This window comes from Phycomyces blakesleeanus, assembly GCF_001638985.1.
Source record: "Phycomyces blakesleeanus NRRL 1555(-) unplaced genomic scaffold PHYBLscaffold_15, whole genome shotgun sequence".
In the NCBI taxonomy this organism is placed as follows: domain Eukaryota; kingdom Fungi; phylum Mucoromycota; class Mucoromycetes; order Mucorales; family Phycomycetaceae; genus Phycomyces; species Phycomyces blakesleeanus.
The window spans coordinates 405,592-425,744 of record NW_017265148.1 but is presented as its reverse complement, the minus strand read 5'-3'; the positions used below and the strand labels follow the sequence as shown (position 1 = coordinate 425,744).

At 35.6% G+C, this 20,153-nt stretch overlaps 6 protein-coding genes across 6 annotated transcripts; 1 reads left to right on the top strand and 5 right to left on the bottom strand.

Annotated features, from left to right (window-relative positions):
* Positions 1 to 4,177: 4,177 nt before the first annotated feature.
* On the top strand, positions 4,178 to 5,235 carry PHYBLDRAFT_182046 (hypothetical protein). The gene is made up of 2 exons (XM_018438556.1): positions 4,178 to 4,592; positions 4,663 to 5,235. Exons 1-2 carry the CDS (start codon positions 4,193 to 4,195, stop codon positions 5,211 to 5,213), a joined length of 951 nt encoding a protein of 316 aa, XP_018289615.1. The 5' UTR covers positions 4,178 to 4,192; the 3' UTR covers positions 5,214 to 5,235.
* A 3,186-nt stretch (positions 5,236 to 8,421) lies between these two features.
* On the bottom strand, positions 8,422 to 8,878 carry PHYBLDRAFT_170232 (hypothetical protein; the record flags this gene model as incomplete). The annotated part of the gene is made up of 2 exons (XM_018436295.1): positions 8,422 to 8,780; positions 8,824 to 8,878. The coding sequence occupies 2 exons, from the start codon at positions 8,876 to 8,878 to the stop codon at positions 8,422 to 8,424; spliced, it is 414 nt and encodes a 137-aa protein (XP_018289614.1).
* A 502-nt stretch (positions 8,879 to 9,380) lies between these two features.
* On the bottom strand, positions 9,381 to 9,761 carry PHYBLDRAFT_114328 (C2H2-type zinc finger transcription factor; the record flags this gene model as incomplete). The annotated part of the gene is made up of 1 exon (XM_018428390.1): positions 9,381 to 9,761. One exon carries the CDS (start codon positions 9,759 to 9,761, stop codon positions 9,381 to 9,383), a length of 381 nt encoding a protein of 126 aa, XP_018289613.1.
* A 1,421-nt stretch (positions 9,762 to 11,182) lies between these two features.
* On the bottom strand, positions 11,183 to 12,868 carry PHYBLDRAFT_147314 (Homeodomain-like DNA binding domain-containing transcription factor; the record flags this gene model as incomplete). Its single annotated transcript, XM_018431840.1, has 9 exons — positions 11,183 to 11,220; positions 11,346 to 11,457; positions 11,506 to 11,561; positions 11,661 to 11,829; positions 11,932 to 12,057; positions 12,281 to 12,359; positions 12,434 to 12,525; positions 12,653 to 12,714; positions 12,769 to 12,868. 9 exons carry the CDS (start codon positions 12,866 to 12,868, stop codon positions 11,183 to 11,185), a joined length of 834 nt encoding a protein of 277 aa, XP_018289612.1.
* A 420-nt stretch (positions 12,869 to 13,288) lies between these two features.
* On the bottom strand, positions 13,289 to 17,864 carry PHYBLDRAFT_125831 (hypothetical protein). Its single transcript, XM_018429059.1, has 9 exons — positions 17,453 to 17,864; positions 17,235 to 17,338; positions 16,581 to 17,018; positions 15,861 to 16,491; positions 15,581 to 15,690; positions 15,259 to 15,480; positions 14,483 to 15,168; positions 14,359 to 14,411; positions 13,289 to 14,300 (listed from the first exon to the last, which is right to left on the bottom strand). The coding sequence occupies exons 1-7, from the start codon at positions 17,805 to 17,807 to the stop codon at positions 14,758 to 14,760; spliced, it is 2,271 nt and encodes a 756-aa protein (XP_018289611.1). The 5' UTR covers positions 17,808 to 17,864; the 3' UTR covers positions 13,289 to 14,300; positions 14,359 to 14,411; positions 14,483 to 14,757.
* A 143-nt stretch (positions 17,865 to 18,007) lies between these two features.
* Positions 18,008 to 19,993, bottom strand: PHYBLDRAFT_182041 (hypothetical protein). The gene is made up of 7 exons (XM_018438555.1): positions 19,863 to 19,993; positions 19,728 to 19,812; positions 19,381 to 19,619; positions 18,981 to 19,274; positions 18,388 to 18,902; positions 18,215 to 18,317; positions 18,008 to 18,159 (listed from the first exon to the last, which is right to left on the bottom strand). The coding sequence occupies exons 1-7, from the start codon at positions 19,914 to 19,916 to the stop codon at positions 18,091 to 18,093; spliced, it is 1,359 nt and encodes a 452-aa protein (XP_018289610.1). The 5' UTR covers positions 19,917 to 19,993; the 3' UTR covers positions 18,008 to 18,090.
* Positions 19,994 to 20,153: the final 160 nt, after the last annotated feature.

Sequence of the window (20,153 nt, the reverse complement as noted above, 5' to 3'; positions counted from 1 at the left end):
CTGATTACTTTCTTCTATACACACAAAGATACAGAGATGCACATATATATGAATTAAGTAAACATATTCCAATCCGTTTTAATGCTTCATTTATCCGTTTTTATCTCTCACCAGGACGCTGCTGCTGCTCTTTAAATGCACCTTCAAGTACTGGTTGAGATTGTTGAGCCGATGCTGCCAATGAAGTTTCCTGAGGCGATTCTTTGACATCGGTAAAGATTGAAGCAGGCAGTGATTGTTGTTGCTGTTGCTTTTGTACCATCTTTTCATGTTGTTGTTCTTCTGTTAAGGTCTCTTTGTCGTTTGAAGAAAGTCCCCACCTCTTAGCGTCATTGGCTGTCAGTGTAGCCCAAGTTTTTTGAGGTGTGTGAGGTTTGACCGACTTGTGATGTTTTGGTGTTTCTGTCGACTTTCGAGTATCGTTCTTGACCTTTTTGGATTCCTTTAGTGTGCTTTTTTTCTTGAAGAATTCGTTATTTTCTTTGAGCTCGTCAATATCAGGGGTGCCTAAGGTGTCTTCGACTTTCTCCACGCCCTTTTCTGCAATTAGAGATTCAACAGGGTTTTCAGCAGCTACAGCTGAAGGCCCAGCTACAGGTACAGTAGCCGTTAAAGGCACAGATGATGGTACGGGTACAGAAGACGGTGTTGGTGTCGGTGCTGCTGATGGCACTGGTGTAAATGTAGGTGGAGATGCAACCGTAGAAGTGGGAGTAGGAGTGGGGGTTGAAGCGTTTAAGAACGTAGGTGAAGGTGTTTCTATTTCTGTAGGGGTTTCCGTGGTAGTAGCTGTGGATGTTGGAGTTACTGTCGGAACAGGGGTGGTTGCAACTTCCTCTTCCTCATCACACGTATAATAGTCAATGTTAACCTCATCCTTGAGGAAACGGAATATATCGTTAAGAACATAGTATCCCTTGTGCTGAGTTGCCAAAAAAAACGTCTGGCTAAACTTCTGGGATGATCCATCCTTATTGCTCATTTCTCCCAGAACTTGGATCAAAATACCATTGCTTACAGACATTTGCGTGTCTACTTGAGTCACTAACACTTTACAGCCCTCAAAGTTCAATTCCTCAATCTTTTTGCGAATTTCCTATTTAAATATATTAGAGACTATACGTCATATACATCATATGTCATCTCGTCTAATCCCATTCATCTCAACTCAACTCAACTCATCTAGTATTTTTTATTATTAAATAGAATACTTTGTTCCTTACTTCTTGTCCATGGTATGCCTGTACAGATTCTCCTTCATCGCCCCGGAGAAAGTAAGAATCATTGTTGTAAAAAGCATGAAGACGATGAGGCTTTTTATTGAGGAAAGTGTAGTATTCACGCACGAATAACAAGCCCACATCTTGGGAAGCCAGGTCAGAGAGTGCTGGTGATTCCTTACCAGACTTCAAGTGTGTCTGGGTAGGTTGGCTTACTGTGGCAGTCATTAATCTAGATGAATGTGAGAAATTTATTTTTATTTTTCTTCTATTTGTATATATATATAAAAAAGGAAAACTTACATTGATTAGGTAAGTTTATAAACGGTTATTTTATGGAAGATAATGCTTGTAAATGGCATATACTCATATGAATATATTTATATATATAAAAATATATATTTATTTATTTGTTTATTTATTTATTTATTTAAATGTAGCTGTGTAGGTTGTGTATATACAGAAATTACTCAATTGATGTATACAAATAACAGAGATCAAATTAAAACAACCCGAGTTTACGCGTCAAGCAAAAAAGTGAGCTTGATTTTTTTGTCTTTTTTTTGGGTTCTCTTAATGACGTGGCCTGATTAAATCACCGCGAAGTAAGTAAAAAGAAAGATAGAAAAAAAAGGCGTGTGAATCCGTTTGTGGGGTTATTACAGTGTTTCTTACTTGAGATTGAGACGATGTTAGTTTTTTTTGGACGAATGAAAATCAATTTTTAGACAATTTTCTTACCTTTTTTGGACAAACAGAAAAGAGAATTGAGACACAAAGGAACAAAATTTGGGATAGAAAGGGAATTTAGTTGAGACAAGCACTGTAGGAAATGGCAGGATTTATACCTCCGACCTCGTAACAAGTTACGAGTTCGTAACTCATACTATTTAAAAGTCAGTCTTTAGTTACGAACTCGTAACTTTTATAGCCAATAGCATGCCTGTTTTAGCCTATTAGTTTTACTTTTTGTCAAATACGATTTATGGGATTTTATATTAGCCAGTTTGCTATCTAAGAGCATCTTCAGCAGTCCACTTTATCTCCACTTTTATATTAAATTTAAAGATTTAGCTAAAGTTTGTCCTCCCAGCAGTTCGATTAAATTCACTTTAAATATAAAAGACAGTCCCTTTTCTTTATCTTCCTATTAAATTTATAAAGGAAGATAAAATTTATTGATGAAAACGTTCTCAAAATTTATTTAAAGAAAAAGATAAATCGAACCGCTGGGAAAATTGACCTTTTCTTTAGCTAAAGTAGCGGTGTTTAACTTAAGATAAATTAAAAGTTCTCTCACTGCTGAAGATGCTCTTAGCTTTAATGTCTAAAATGCCATTCACCAGCGTACTTGACAAAATTTCTAAAATAAGGACTCTAGTTACAAAAAGGAATATACTAAACGATCATACTTTAAAAATCTCATTCTATATAGCCAAAATGAAACAAAGCATTAACAAAAAAATAAAAATGGTCAGGGTATTTTAGCAAATAATTAAAAAACAGATGCTGAATAACAATCGGAATCGTATATGACGTGGCTCAATTCCCTCGATCCAATTCCCTCGACAATTCCCTCGTACGCTGGTGAATGGCATTACATGATTTTAAGTTCGTGAGTTTAGTAAATTAGCATGGCCAATAAATGAAATATCACACATTTTCATTGTATATGGAAGCCTTGGATGTGAAACATGAGACCGTATAAAATTACATATATGGTTAAATGTTTCAAAAAAATTTATATGATGTGTCCAAGGTCCCTATTGTCGAGGGAATTGACAAATATATCCGTTCGGAATCGAATAAATTACCATGAAAAGTAATTTTTCTTTCAATTCCCTCGTACACTGGTGAATGGCAAGTGGTAGCCACAATAAATTAGCCCGGCAAAAGAAAGGTAAGGGATTCTCAAGCACTCGCCAAGGTCCTAAATGTTGGCGGTGATTTTCATATAAGGATTGGCGAGAGTTTCCTAAATTAGTTACCTTCGCCAACAAAATTAACTAAATTAGAAAACTTTTGCTAATACTTATTTGCATTTCAACGCCAACTTTTAGGACTTTGGCGAGTGCTTGAGAAGGCCCGCAGTGGCACATCCTGAAAATGTCGTTCCCGTAAGATTGCTGAAAACAAAATCGAAAGCAGGTACGAGACATTTTCAGGTACACACACTATAAATTTAAGGGAAAAGAAATGTGGGATTTATAGTAATCCATATTTGGTGCTAAAATACTCTCTAAAATAACGTCAAATCTTCGAGATATTTGATTTCTTTTCAGCTCCCCTTCCTCCTCTATTTGAATTCTACAAATGCTTAGTCAAATTGCATCTTTGGAACAAAGCAAAAATGGCAGGCAAATAATTTTCATATAAAATAACACTGTAGAAAAAAATCTACGAGTATTTTTTGATACTCGTAACTTTCTGCCCAAAACTCGTAACTTGAAAAGGTCTGACATGCACTTACTAAGTTTAGTATGTGCTAAGCCTATTTTAGTTTTCTGAGGCTGACATTAAAGTATGATTGTTTTGCTTTTAAGCCAGAAGGCCGTTTTAGATGAATATAGTATGTGAAACTGCTTATCAGACTGCAAAACTGGGAAAGGGTCAAACATGGCCTACAAATTACTTATATTTTTAATCTGAACTTAAAGAAGCCTTTGCCACCAAAAAGTAATGACTGGGGGTACTCAGCCAGGTTGATCGCTCAAATTCTTGTGTGAATCTTAGCCAATGATGTCAATTTGTAGTTGAGGACACCAAAAGGCAAAAGATCAAATTTCGATCAAATTTCGATCAAATTTCGATCAAATTTTGACCAAAATTTTAATGACATTCATATGCCAAGATTATACGTCATTTAATAAAAGATTATGCAAAAAAATTGCTATATAATCTAGGAAACATACAATTGACATCTTTCTTCACACCTGCACCTTTATTTTGCTTCACACATTACGAAAAAAAACATGTCTAACTCTAACAGCGAAATATCTTTATCCACTGAAGATAACCATGCTATCAAAAACGAATATAAGACATGGTACAAACATGATGGTGGTAAAGATGGTCTGACTTCTATGGAGAGACTTCAGCAATTCATGTTGATGAACGGCGGAGAAAACCTCAATATGTATCTTGGCGGTGACAAGGAAGGACGAACGTTCAAGTCGTCAAAGGTTACAATACTGAATAAATGCAACCAGTATTTTCAGGAGCAAGGGGTTTATCGAACTACAGCCCAAATAAAGTCGAGGCTCAACAATCTTTTGACAAAACAATATGGAGAAGCCTATCGTGTTTGGAAGAATAGTATTAAAAATAATTCTAACGACGAAGGCTCTACCAGTGAAAAAGAAGGCTTAGAGTGTAAGTTGATACTATCTATATAATACCAATTCTAGATCTCTTTGTTTTAATGTAATTTGTATAACAATAGCTGAATTGAATCAAATCTGCCCTGCTTTCTTTCAGATGGAAAAGGTTATGGGCAATAGAAAGACTGGTTCTCCAGCGGTTTGTGATACCACAAAGCCAATGGAATGGATACATGACGAGGACGGTGAGCAAAGCAATGGCGATGATGACAACACGGACGAAGAATCAGCTGAAAACAGTCATAGCAGCAACAATGAGGAATATGTCAGCCAAAATGATAACATGTCTGTACTCTGCTCCCCTCCTCCTAAGTCAAGCTCTTCTAGAAAACGCAGAAGAGTAGACGTCGAATATAAAGAGTTGGCAGAAGAGGTGACGAGACAACTTAACGAGTCTTCTGTGTCCCTAGAGGCAAAAATAGAACGGCTTTATAGGGAAAAGCTAGAAGTTCTTAAGGACGGTCTTCACATTAAGCGAGAACGCGAATTCATACACAGAAAATTCGAAAACATGATGAAAGCAGTTGCAGAATTGGCCAAAGTGCAAAACTGGTCAGATGAAAAAGTGCAAGAGCAAACTGACGACGTTTACAATAAAACGTATGGTAGTTAAAGACTATCAATTTAATAATGACAGCAACTATCATAGAATACCTGTTATACATCATTTCTACTTTTGAGATAATTTATTTCTTTATTTTTTTACTTTTTTTTAAGAAGGTTCCCATCTCCGTTTTTTATGAGTATCTCTTCTTTGATACGGGTACGTTTGAGCTTAGCATTCTCATCTGACAATGACATTGCTGGATAGTCATCTACAGTGCCAGTCACACCTTCTCTGCTGATCCTTTCGATCTCTTCTTTTTCTCTTTTCTCCCATGAAATCTTCATCGTCATTGTCATCATGTCATCTGTCTGGTCGATCAAAAAGTTATGGAGAATGACACAAACTCTGATCCAAGAATTGACCATGTTCATGTCTTTTCGACTTCTTATCTTAATTGGGAGTCGCTTCAAAGAGCAGAATCTTGCTTTGAGGATCCCAAATGCATGCTCAATTTTTATCCTCATCATTGCTATGTATGAATTGAACGCTTTGTCCGCATCACACAATTCCTTGTTTTTTGGCTTCTTTATGACAGGGACAACGTACGTCTTGGGAATGTAACTAGCATCGGCTAAAACATACTGGTCACCAGAGAAGAAGTTATTGGGGTCGCTACCCATGGTCGATTCTTCAAACACCCTGGCATCGTTCATGCTTCCGAAGTATCCGCAAGAGAGATAACGAATCTTCTTTTGATGGTTGCATACCCCAAGAGTGTTTACACAGTATGTGCGCTTACGACCAAAGAATTCTGGCTTTTTCCACGACGGTGTATGCTGCAAGTTAAACAGACACCCATCCAAAAACCCAACAAGATCAGGAAATCCGAATGGTTTCTCATTGCTTGGGATTATCGTTGCTGTCTTCTCGAGTTCTGACGGCCAAAAAACGTACATGTTTTCCATTGATAGCATTACCTTGAAGAAACGAACTGTGAAGTTTAAGACACTGCCCTCTAATAAGTTTAAAATAATTAGTTCAATGGATTAATTATATGTTTATATAGATTAACGGAAGTCAGTTTACTAAAAGACGCTTACCTCCAACACCAGATCTTCGTGCAAGCCTGCTATAGGATACAGCATTCCCGTCTGAGCCTAGTCTCTCCAAGACCAAAGCTAATTGAAGCTTTACATCAGTCTGCTTATGTCCTTTCGGTGACTTATATAAAGAATGGTCTTTGATTATCTCGTACAGCTTATTAAACGAGCTTTTGGACATTCTGATTTCTTCTTTGAACCCATCTGCATCTAGGTCTTCGAGGAAAGCAAGTTTTTCTTCCTTTGATTTAAGCTTTGGCAATGTATTGCCACCCTTGTGTAAGTATCTGTTGGCTTGAAGGTTCTGCTCAAGATCCTCCACAACAGCTATCTTCTCCAACTCTGCATCAACTTCCTCTTCAAGGACTTCTGAAATATTTTTCAACAGCTCATCTGCGCTTGTTGATAAAGATTGTACCAGACTTTTTTTTTCCTTCGCTACAAATTTTCTGATTTTACGCGATTTCCTTAAGGCAGCAACTGTTTGTTGCTTTGCACTGTATTTTGGCATGTTATACGGAGTGAAAGAAGTGTTACATGACTTTGTTAACAGTAAATTCTATGATTTATTAAGGAGAAAGATAAAAACAGTATCGTATTGCATATAAAAAAGTAAGGATTCAGCCAATCAGAGAGCCGTACGTTTTTCGATCAAATTTTGATCGAAATTTGATCGAAATTTGATCTTTCAAAAAGACGATATAATTTTGATCGTCGCTATTACAATTTTAGTCCAATAATATCGCGTTCTGAATTTAAAATTTGAGCGATCAACCTGGCTGAGTAACCCCACTGTGATTACTTTTTAATGCATTGTTGTTTTTTATTTTGTAAAAGTCTTTTTTAATTCTACTTTTTCACAAGGTCTAAATTATTAAAGGTCTCTAACAAGAACACACTTAACAACTATGAAGGCTAGTATTAATAAAATACGAATCAGCAAAGTTGACAAAAGAAAGTAACTTGAGAATAATTGACAGAAAAATATCTGCATCAAGTACAATTTGGTTGTCAAGATTGCTCGCATGCTCATTAGATATCTCGGTAGATTTCGAGAATCGCAGGGAATCTGTCTTCTGTTTTTTCAAATGTAGGAATCAGGCATAACAATGTTAACACAAAGCAGGTTTATACTCTTTGATTAAAAGAATCAATTAAGAAATATACATGCCTTCATCAATATCATAGTACTTAGAAAATAGCTTTTTTTTTTAGATAAAACAATGTAGAAAGTATCACATAAAAATAGATATATGTATATTATTTAATGAATGTATAGCTTAAAATGTTACTAAATGTCATAAAAATTAGTACTTCTTCTTCGCATACTTCTTTATGTTTAACTTGTATTATTTTGATCAATAAAAACCAAAAAAATTCAATATAAAACATCATGCATTTGTTGAACCAATCATAAAGAGAATACAAATACCTAAAAAGGTATAGATCTGCCATATTTAGAATATTTTATTGGCTTAGATGCAAAATAATAGAAAATCTCATAAATCGTATTTGACAAAAAGTAAAACTAATAGGCTAAAACAGGCATGCTATTTGCTATAAAAGTTACGAGTTCGTAACTCGTTACGAGGTCGGAGGTGTAAATCCTGCCATTTCCTACAGTGTTTGTTTCATTTTGGTTATATAAAATGAGCTTTTTAAAGTATGGTCGTTTAGTATATTCCTTTTTGTAACTAGAGTCCTTATTTTAGAAATTTTGTCAATTCCCTCGACAATTACATGGTCAAAAACACCATGTAATTGTCGAGGGAATTGACAAATATATCCATTCGGAATCGAATAAATTACTATGAAAAGTAATTTTTCTTTCAATTCCCTCGTACGCTGGTGAATGGCATAAATGTCCAAACTTCATCTTGTTTAAAGTTTTTTTTTTGCAGAGAAGTAATAAAAGTCTCACCGCAGAGAGCTTGTAAATAGTAAAGCGAGTAACTCAGCGGTAACAGAATTTAAAAAAATTAAGATCCCATAAAGCCTTATGGTTTTCTAATTTTACATATAAAAATTGTCGATTATAAAAAAGGTGCACCCTAACCGCTACAGGCGATTTTTGAGAAGCATTTCGTTGTTTACGATTAATCGATCGCAAAAATTAATTTTAGCAAGAAAGCATTGCTGTTAAGTTAGATATTAGAATGGTCTACGACAATAGTTCAACAAGCACAATCGGTAAATTCAGTTGAGTCTTCATTCAACTTTTGTTTAAATTCAACAAAGTCAAGAGTAGCCAGTTTGAAGGAGTTGATTATTTGATTACAATAATTGGTGACACTCGTAATTCGGGTCTTCTTAGGCACTTCTAAATATTTGTCCAAGACTCTATAGGCACTCAAAAAGTGCTTCAATGGATAGCCACTTTGAATGTTATACATCTCAAGTGTCATTAAACTAGTGCAGTAAGATAAAATGATGAACTTTGAGAAAATGAAATCTGGCTTTTTAAAAACTTTATTTCCCGATATTTGTGAATGGCCGCCATTCGGCGTTGTAACAATTGTATTTGTATTTGAACCTTTTGAGAATAATCACTTATTTATTTATGTATTTATTTATACTGTATGTAATAGCTAATATCGGTAGACGAACAAAATACAATACACATACATACATTATTTATAAAGGTATATAGATAGACGGATCTATCAATAAAGAAAGAGATAGAGAGACCAGAGAGTTGAATGAAGGAATGCTTATAGATATTTATTTATATTTTAACCTGTTTGTGTGTATTAGATAGAGAACGAAATAAAAATGAATGCAAGCCTGCTGAGAATATAGGTATACATATACATATACATATACATATACATATACATATACATATACATATACATATACATATACATATACATATATATGCATATATTATGAAAATAACATGTGAATTCTTGTACGAATTTGTACATGAAAAGAAATGAATGAATTAATAAATTAATGAATGAATCGGTAGATTAATATATATATATATATATAGCTAGACAGATAAATAGCCAGATATACAAATAGGTATAGAAAATGAATGAATAAATGAATGAATAAATGCCTAGATGCTGAGATGAATAACTGATTGACTAAAGGTTTAGATTTACATATATAACCTTTTGAATTTGATTCACTCTCTTCGAAGAGCAAATACCTCGGGGCTATTACGGCAAGACACTTCAATCTGGAAATGTCGGGTGCGTCCATCGGTCCGAAAGAAAGCTTTCCGACAATGAGGACATTCATAAGGTTTGTCTCCGGTGTGGGTACGGACATGGCGAGATAGATCATATTTGCGCGTGAATGTTTTCGAGCAAAATAGACACTGGTGAACCTTTGGGTTGGCCGTCTTGGTAGGTTTGCGGATTGGAATTGGTTTTTGTATTTTGTCGAGAGGTTGTCTTGAATCGTCTGACCATCCTGTAAAATAAGTGTCGTCTGTTTGGGTCGAGATATCGGAGCAAGGAGAAGGGCTGTTGACATAGACTGCTTCTTCTAGAGTCCTTTCCATATAACAGAGATCAAAATCAAAATCACTCGAGTCAATCTTGTTGAAGAAATGAATATAATCTGGACTGAGCCGTAGTTCAAGTTGACTAAAATCAATGAGTGTACTGTGTAGCTGCAGTCGTAACTGGATTTGCGCATGAGGCTGTGCCTGAGGCTGTTCTTGTAGTTGTTCTTGGGATATATTATTCTTGGCTTGTTGCATGATAGGCATAGAACTTGTATGTATTGAAAATAAGGACAGGAGAATGACAAGCTTTTTGAAAGCAAAATAATAACAATACTAAATAAATAAATAAATATTAATATATATATAACATTTATACTTTATACGTGACGGAAACAAAAACGACTATTGAGCTTATTAGTATCGATTTTTTTCTTTTCTATTCTTTTTATAGCATACTTATACATTACCTAGTAGAACAATTAAGAATTACTGGTTTCACAACAAAGTTTAAAAAAAAAATCAAAAAGATATCATAAATTTATTATAATAATAAAAATGATAATCTCTTCTCTTGTAAGTTGACGCTGCTCTTTGATGATTGCAAGTTAGTCAATCAACAAATATATCTCTAGTATAAAATCCTAAATTAAATAGATAAACGAATGAATAAAGCAACCTTTACTAAAAGCCTACAATATGTATAATTATTAGACAAAATTTATATAATTTTAATATAATATAATCATCTCATATAGCGAACAGACTTATTGCTTCCCGAGCCCATATCTCTTTTTATATTTCTTTAGTCAATTACATTGCCTTCAATAGACAATTTAGACTTTAAGAAATAGACCCCAACGACGTAATAAATAGTAGTGATTTTATTTTTTGAAAAAAAATCTAAACAGGAAACAATATTCAAAAAGAGAATGATTTAAAAAATAATGTCAGTCAGCTCATAATGTAAACTATATTTTTATATATATATATATATACTCAAAAAATCAATTAAGTAACCTTGTTTAGCACAAGAATTTTAATATTCAATCAAACTGTCATATATATAAATAACTTTTACTCTACACTATGTAAAAAAAAAGAAAAGAAAAACAAATACTCTTTCTGTTGGTACGGCTCCCTTAACATTTTACTATTCCATTTCAGCTTACCTTTTACGTATATTAGTCCCAATATTTAATCAAATATCAAACATCTGCCACCAATTGATTGTTATTATTTATAAGTTATAATTTAGTAACCTAGTAACCTAGTAACTGGAACTTTTATTCCTATACATATATGTATAAATATATACATTCAAAACTCGATATAGTGGTATTCAATATAATGATATTGATAAAAATAAAACTACTAAATATCAATAAATCAAGCCTTAGCTGTATATATAAAAAGAAGTGTAGAAGAAGAGTAGCAGAAGCAAGCAATGCTGATCCTACAATATATTTTTTTGGTTGTTATCGTATTCCACGTGGCATATAACCTCTCACACGAACTGGTATTGGTGTCCAGGGCAGTCCCGATCATGATGATGTGACAATCATAATCATAATCATAATTATAATTATAATATATTTATAAAAGCCCACAGATATTACTTTCTAATCTTTAATATTTTACATTGATTGCCTATAGTCCGATTTTGTTGAAAGAACACCCGAAGATCGATACCAGATTCCAATTTATTTTCTTTGTATCCAAATTCATATCTGTTATTACCCTCTCGAATAATCTAATAAATAATTTAGTTATATATACATATATTTACTTGTAAGCTTACAATCACAGTTATTCCAAGTCTGCCAAGACATCTAAGAGTTCGTATCATGTGCAATACTAGAAGTAAATAAATAAATGAGAAGTGTTTCACTCATTAATTACAGTTTAATGACAGCTTAGGCTGATATGCCATATTTTTAACACTATTCTTGTTACCTTGAGTTCTGTCCGTATAGAATAGGGCAGAAATATCTTCCAAGACAACCAATCCAGTCGGGGTTTTTGATATTGAATAGAGAGCCCCAATCTGCTCCAGCAACTGAATAGTATCACTTGCTCCCACTGTTCTCGAGCAATCCGTTCTCAACAGGAGACCATTTGGGTTCTTACAATCAAGGAATAATTATATATAAATATCAATGCCCCTGGTTTCTCGGGTCATCGTAGCCTTTTAACCCTTAATTACTCTTTAAATATACTTTTGTACCTCTATTGAAGATTCTAATAAGATCCGTTCCATTAGCTTGGTCTCAAACCTTCCTGTTGTGTCAACATGGTGCGCCTTGTGAGATGGGTAGCTTAGTAAAAACAGACGCAGGACATGCATAGCAAACTAATATATATATATATATATATTATTTGTCAGTTGATTTATTTTCTTTGGTTTGTTTGTTTGTTTGTTTGTTTTTTGAGGATGAGACCCAGAAACATTCATTGTTTTTCCAGGGACCACTTACACAACATATAGGTTCTTCTTTTAAAAAATAAAAATAAATAAAAATAAAAACCTCCCCAATATATATATGTATATGTGTATATATTTATATAAAGCTTACACTTGATGTCTCGCACAAGTCTCCACAAAATTCGACTATTTCGCCTTTCAGAATCCCTCCTTTAAGAATCTGGTCAATTCTGAAATTTTACAATTATAAAATAATAATAAATATTTTGATATATATATATATATATATATGTATGTATATTACCTCACATTGCCTGTGGATAGTCTAACCAATGATTTAAAAGTTACTCTTGATATTGGCATCAACGAGATTTCTCTTCTGAATGCACGTAATAACTAATAACAATACAAGTGCATACAAATTATATATTCTTACTTATTGTGTATGTGTACATACACACATGCATTCATGCATGTGTGCGTGCGTGCTTAGATTCATAATATAATATTGATAGAGACTTACGGCTTTAGAAATATCTAGTTGCTTGCAGACATTGACTACATTGCATTTGTGCAATTCAAGATCTACAATCGTATTTTTAATCAGCTTTTGAATCAGCTCATCGAACTATACATTACCTGTCGTAATATTTAACTTGGTCAGCTCATCAACAACCTGACCGTACGTTGCACGTTTTTGCACTGGAAGTCTAGAAACTATCAACTTGAGTTTACGCATCTCTTCATCGAATCAAGTCAAGTTAAGCCAAGTCTTGTGAAATTAAATTAAATTACATACTAGCGACCTTCGGGGACCCGTTTTTACACTTTTAAACAGGAAACTTCCCGCCAAAAATAGAATGGCTCTTTATAACTTCCAAAAAAAGTGTAAAAAATTGGTTTTTTTTTTCACTTTACACTTTTTTTTTATACTTTTCTTCAGCCAATCATTGCTATTTATCTTTAATTATTAAACTAACACTGTAGGAAATGGCAGTGTTTAAAGCTCTGTACGCGCAACTCGGTTGCGTATTAGCAACTTTTATAGCCAATTGACTTGCACCCTGACATGACAGCAAAAACTCAGAAAAGTGTAAAAGTGTGTTTCTATATTTAGTGTGGTGGATGAAAAGTGTAATTACACTTTTCTCAAAGGTCGCTAATATAAACAATATACAGTGCGTAGTGCACTATACAGACAACAAAGACAATATAATATAGTATAATAAACCGTTAAGCGCTATTTCTATTACACGTTTCTTAAATACATCTCACAATAATAGTAATAAAATGTCATTTGACATTGAATGGTCAAAATTAGACGAAGAACTAGCTGTACATGTACAGCAGTTCCTCAATCGTCATTTCAAAAGCATCAATAAGCCTGCATTTATTGGGGACATTGAAGTCACATCTTTTGGATGGGGCACAGAAACCCCACTCGTAGAGATCATCAACATTACCGATCCATTTCCAGAATTCTATGAAGAAGACCATGACGAAACTCTCAAAGACACAATGCTTCACAATCATCCTCCAGGTCTCCAATCTCCTCAAAGTGACGCAACAATATACTATCCACCTGAAAGCGACACCGGCTCAATCACTCGACCTCATCTAACCCTCAATCCCCTCTCTCAGCAGCAAAGATTCAACTTGATGCACTCATTCCACCGCTCTCCACTCACAGGCCCTCAGCATCCGTTCAGCAACCCGGTCAACAGAATGCTCAGCTCTCCTCAACTTGGCCGTGGATTCTCTGGACAATCCAGTGTTTCGGCACCTTTTTCGGGATCAGATCAGGAAGAAGATTGGATTGACGATGAGCAGCCCACATTTCAATCCTACTCTCGACCCCCAAGCGAAGCGCCCACAAACACAACTACCAACAAATATGCCCACGAAGCAAATCCAACAGAAATGGATTTTCAGGCTCACGTCCGGATAGCCTACAAAGGCGACATGAGCATGACTGTTCTGACAGAACTAAGGATGAATTATCCGAGTATGTTATTTATGAGTCTTCCTATGCAATTGCATATCAAAAGTATCGCATTCGAGGCTACTGCAGTGGTGGCATACATAAAGAGCATGGATCGTGTGTGTGTTTCAATGCTTGAACCCGAATTGGACGGAGTTCCTCTGAGGAATAAGAATGGTGGTCTAGACAGGTAAAATGAAAAGGATTAAACTCTTTGTTAAATCTAAAGTTCCCGTATGCTTTATTAGTCTATTGAGAGAGGTACATATTGAATCAATAGTAGGTGACAAGGAGAAACAAGGCAAGTAATATACACATATATTTCAAAGTACTTATAGATCTACTGACACCATTAAATATCCCAATTTGCAGTACTGAAGAACGTGGGCAAAATTGAAAAATTTATCGTTGATCAATTGCGAAAGATGCTTGATGATGAGCTAGTATTTCCAAGCTATCAATGCTATGAACTCAATTGATTCCAAGAAAGAAAGAGATAAATTGTACAAACACACTACACACAAACAACAGCAATAATAGTAATAGTAATAATAAGACACATACATACACTTATAAATATATATATATAAAGTGTATTCTAGAACTTTTTAAGATTATGTGGCTCGTAGTCTTCTTCATCTTTGTTTTTACTTGGGCAATCCAGAGTGGCGTAAAAGAGCATTTACATCCACTTCGTCTCTTCCTCTAAACTTTTCCCAAACCTCTCTGGGAGAAGTGCCACCGCCCAAAGCGAGGACGGTGTTACGGTAATGTTGGCCAATTTCCTGGGCTGACTTTCCTTGAGCTTGTACTTCTTCAAATGCAGCATAAGCATCAGCCGAGTAAGTCTCGGACCACTTATAACTATAGTAACCAGCACTATAGCCACCAGCAAAGATATGGCTAAAACTGCACAAGAATCTGTCTTCGGGAATACTGGGAACAAGATTGACCTTTTTGGATACCTGAGCGTCCACGTCAAATATAGTAGGATCGCTAGCATTTCTTGGAGGCACAAAGCGAGAATGAAGCATCAAATCGACCTTTGCGAATTGCAACTATTTTTTTAAAAGAAAAAGAAAAGTACACACACACATAAGAATGTTAATTTTAGCTCAATTATCGTGTTTTTTTATAATATATATTACCTGTCGCATCATAGCCATTCCACTCATAAACTCACGATTCAATGCTAGTGTGTCTATCATTTCTTGAGGCATTGCGGCGCCCGTCTTGTAGTGACCAGACAATCTGGACAACCACTCTGGCTCTTGGCAAAAGTTTTCCATAAACTGGGATGCAACCTCAACAAAATCCCATTCTACACCATTAATACCAGAAGCTTGAGGGTAATCAACGGTTGTCAGCATCTATAAAAGCAAAGTATTTAGTATGAATATGTGTGTGAAGGAAGGTTTTGCTTATATTTCAAATTTAAATTATATGTATACATATTCTTTTGTATCTTACATGCTGAAGGCAGTGTCCAAATTCATGGAACAACGTTTCGACATCTCTAAACTTCATGAGTGAAGGTTCTCCCTCTGCGCGAGGAGGATCCTGATTACAGATCAAGTAGGCTAAAAAGTATCCAATAAAGCAAAAAAAGAAGACAGAAAATTAAATTGATTTTAGTATTGTTTTCGATCCGTTTCCACAGTCCAGTCCAATACAGTACAGCACTAACTACTATTGCTATTATTATTATTATTATTATTATTATTATTATTATTATTATACATATCCTTACCGACAGGAAGAGTAACCTCTCCATTTTCACGTTTGTAGCGAGTAGTAACTTCATCCATCCATGCACCGCTACGCTTTTCGAGAGGACGAGAGTAGAAGTCGCCATAAAAGTAAGCGCGAACATTGCCCTTTTCAGACACCTCAAACACCTTGACGTCTTCATGCCATTTGGTAATATTGTTGTCCTTAATATCTGATTCAGTCAACTCCCGGACCTGGACACCCAATACCTGATCAGCAACGTCAAATAGACCCTGGATCACATTTGGGAATGCAAAGTATTCGGAAATTGTCTCATCGTCAAATCTGTACTTTTCTTTGCGGTACTGCTCAGTAACATAAGCTGTATCCCAAGGAGACAAGGGTCCCTGGAGATTAAGTTTGGAGTTGGCAAACTCGGTGATTTCAGCAAGCTCTTTTTGAGCACTTTCGTACGAGGCATCAAACAAACGGTCGACTAATTCTTCGGCAGCAGGCACATTCTCCGCCATTTTGACTGTCAAAGACAGGTCGGCAAAACACTTGTAGCCAAGTAAGTTGGCTTTTTCATGCTTGAGAGACAAGATCTCATTGATGACGGTTTCGTTGTTGAGATCTCCATCGGATGCTTTTGTGACGCTGGCACGGTAGATCTGTTATAAGGTTTAGTCAATAAAATAATGCATATGTGTGTATGTGTTTTTTTTCTATAAAAAAAAACAAGAATAATGTGTACGCTGACCTTTTCACGGAGAGGTCTGTTTTTACAATTCTTCATGAAAGGAAGGTATACTGTGTGATCAAGGGTAATACAGAAACCTTCGACTTCTCGACTCTTTGCATTTTGCTTCAAGGTCTCCAAGAAAGTCTCTGAGCACCCCTCGAGCTCCGAAACATCCTCGACCACATGTTTGAATGCTTTTGTGGCATCCAAAATATGATTTCCGAACGACAGAGAGAGTTCGGAAAGACGCTCTGAAATTGCATTGAAGCGTTCCTTTTCGGGTGAACCATCGGCAAGTCCAATACCAGAGTGTTTCATGCCTCTCAATTTCTTGAGGACAATGCGTTGTTGGACCTTGTCGAGCGAATTCCAAGCGTTTGAGTTCACAAGTTCATCAAGGGCTTTGAACAAAGGAGCCGACTGGCTCATTAACAAACCCAACTTGACAGATCGAGGCTGCCCACATTATATATATATATAATTAATAAATTTATAGCTTAATAAGAACAGTAAGCACTATGGGGAGAAAAATGGTGCTTCCGATAATGGTTTTTGGAAAGTACTGTACATTCCAAAATCGCCATCATAAATAACCATTCATTTCCCATAATGAAACGCGTACTTTGTGTCTCACACAAATATAAAATACATAAATCTAGGGAGTTTTCGTACCCGGACTTTCTGAAGTGTCTCTCTTAATTCATCTGAGTTTTTGACACCGTTCAAATGAGATAAAAGGCTAATAGCACGCGAGGTCGTGTCTTGCAATTCATACACTAAAAATATTAAATATGCAACCATTTGTCAGAGAAATTTCATAATTTTATCAAGCCCATTGACTATTACTATTATTTATTTTTATATTCCTGTTCAGAGTTTATATAGCTTACATGGCATCATTGTGCCCTCCCATGTTGGGTTGAACTCTCTTTCCAGTTTCAAGAAATCTTCTTTTGTGGCATCAATAAGAGCTTCGAAAATTGGGACAGCTTCGGAAGGTTTGGTGTACTTTAAGATGCTTTCAAAATCAGGAAAGAGTTTCCAGTTAACAAATGGAGTTTGTTCAATCATTACTGCGGGTTTAGATGAATAAAGACGTTGAGAATAAAGGTTGGGTCGTTGTAATGAGGACGCGATATTTAAGCACGGGGTCAGGGCAGTCACCCGTAAGCGATTCGATACTGCTGCGGGTTGTATAACTCGGGTAGTTTGTCTAATTGCAGTTCTAAAAAGTAATCTCTGCATGGCGATTTAGATAAGCTATAAATAATCCCTCAGCTTGGAATTTTTATCCAAAAGTGTTGTAAAAAAAGAAAATGAATGAAATATTAGGGTAATCTTTTGTCTTTCTTTTTTCGTCTTTTTTTTTAAAAAAATTCGACAAGATTTGCTCCGATCAAAAAAGGAAAAAGAAATTAGAATTTCGAAAATTAATCAATAAAATTATTGTTAATTTTTATTTTTATTTTTATACGTTGAACTTTTGCTTTATTTTATTTCAATCGTATTTTGTGTTCTGTGTTTTATTTTAAGCTTCTGTGATCTTCTTTAGGAGTGCACGTTTCATAAACTGTTCTCTTGCCAGGGATCGTGTACACTAAATATATATAAAATAAGTATCTTGGTGGATTAAAGCTTCGGTTCTTTTTTACCTTCATAAATGTCGCAAGGTCAATACATTCCGAATTCAATGCTTTGCTCAAGTAATAAATTGTGTCTACAACCGCATTATCGTCTGCTACCAGATCAAACATCCTTTTATGCACACATAGCGGTCAATACATTAGGATTCTCTGTTAGGACTCACATACGCAAATATACTTACTGGTTGTAAACAACAGTTGTGCCGTAGATGGACTCATCCATAGATACATCAGGCATTGTATTAGCTGTAGAGATTGCTTCATCCAATTCAACTGTTTTTGTTGAAATAACCCGTATATTGTTCTTGAGACGTTCACGTATATCAAGAAGCATGCGCTGTTCATGCTCGATCTGGATATCGCCATCATTCAATTGGCGATTTGTCATCAATAAACTATCAATATCTCTTGATATAACCTGATTAAATTGCTCCATGCGCTCAGCTACTTTACGATAGAGTCGATCTTGAAGGTCACCAAGGTCTGTAAGAGATGGACCAATTTGTCCAGCTACAGGTGATGGTACTACACCTACAACTCCACTTCCTCCTACTCCTACTCCTGGTGCTACTGATACTGCTGCTACTGCTGGAGATGCTGTTGCTGCTGTTGGTGTTGATGATGAAGATAATGGAGCTGGATTTGGTACAGGCAATGTTGTGTGATTAGTGTAGTCTGAAGGACTCAAGGACATAGACTAGACACAAAGCACACAGCAAATAAATATATATATATATACAAAGAGAGGTATAAAATAGTAATAATGAAAACTTACAGCGAGACCCTTTTGTATATTGTAATAAGCTGTACCATCGCCTGCCCACCTAGACAAAGACGTGTTGGCTGACGGAGGAATATGTGGTGGAGAAAGAGCCATGTTAGTTGGGGTGGAAGGACTAGGGGATGGCCGGATGAACATATTTCTGTCAGGAACCGTGTCTTGTTTTTGTGGCGATCCTAATTGTGGCGGTGTGCTGAGCAAAGGGTTGGATGGTGGTTTGGTAAACACTGGGGGTTCTTGCCCAAATACTCCTTGAAGTATTGCAATCAATTCTAATAGAGTATGGTTCTAAACGTGTTTTTAGTATAAATATCCACACATATGTGTCTATGTAGGTATGTGTGTGTGCCCGTGTATGGGTACTTTTGTGGTATGTAGGAGATTTGAACCTTACATTGACATCGTTTTTCCATAAAGAACGATACGAGTGATAACATAATCCACTTTTATCTACATGCTTGCCTTCGCGTACAAGCATGTTTGCAGTCGGTTTGACGTATGGAATAGGAGGAAATATTGGATACTCGCTTGGGATCCAGAAAGCAACCGGGATATTGTATGGAATAGAGCGATAAGTGATTGGAATGGTGCCATGAAGACACAACAAAAGTTGAGTGTGGCCATCGTTGTAAGCTACAAAAAAAAGTAACCAGTGATTGGGTTTATTAAATAAACAAACTTTGATTCTTTTTACACATGTAAATCTGTGCATGCATGCATGTATATATCCATATAACCTACTGTAGGTATCCATCTTGGGTGTAAGAGAAATGTACATTTGTAGAACTGCATCGACATCTCGGACGGTGCGCTCGGCATCCTGATACTTTGGAGGAGATAAGCAACACAGTCTCAACATTCCATCATTCCACTTGCATTCTTAAGAGCAATCCGCAACCAGCTCTTTATATCTCCTGACAAGGAACTCATGGTCACTTATATATATATGTATATATATATAATTTTAAAGTATGTAGGCGGATTACAGTGTACCAAAAAGAAAGTAGAATGCAAAAAGGGAAACAGAGTAAAAAATGCATCGTTATATTAAAGCACCGCAATACATTGATCACGATAAGTTTATATATGCCATTCACCAGCGTACGAGGGAATTGTCGAGGGAATTGGATCGAGGGAATTGAGCCACGTCATATACGATTCCGATTG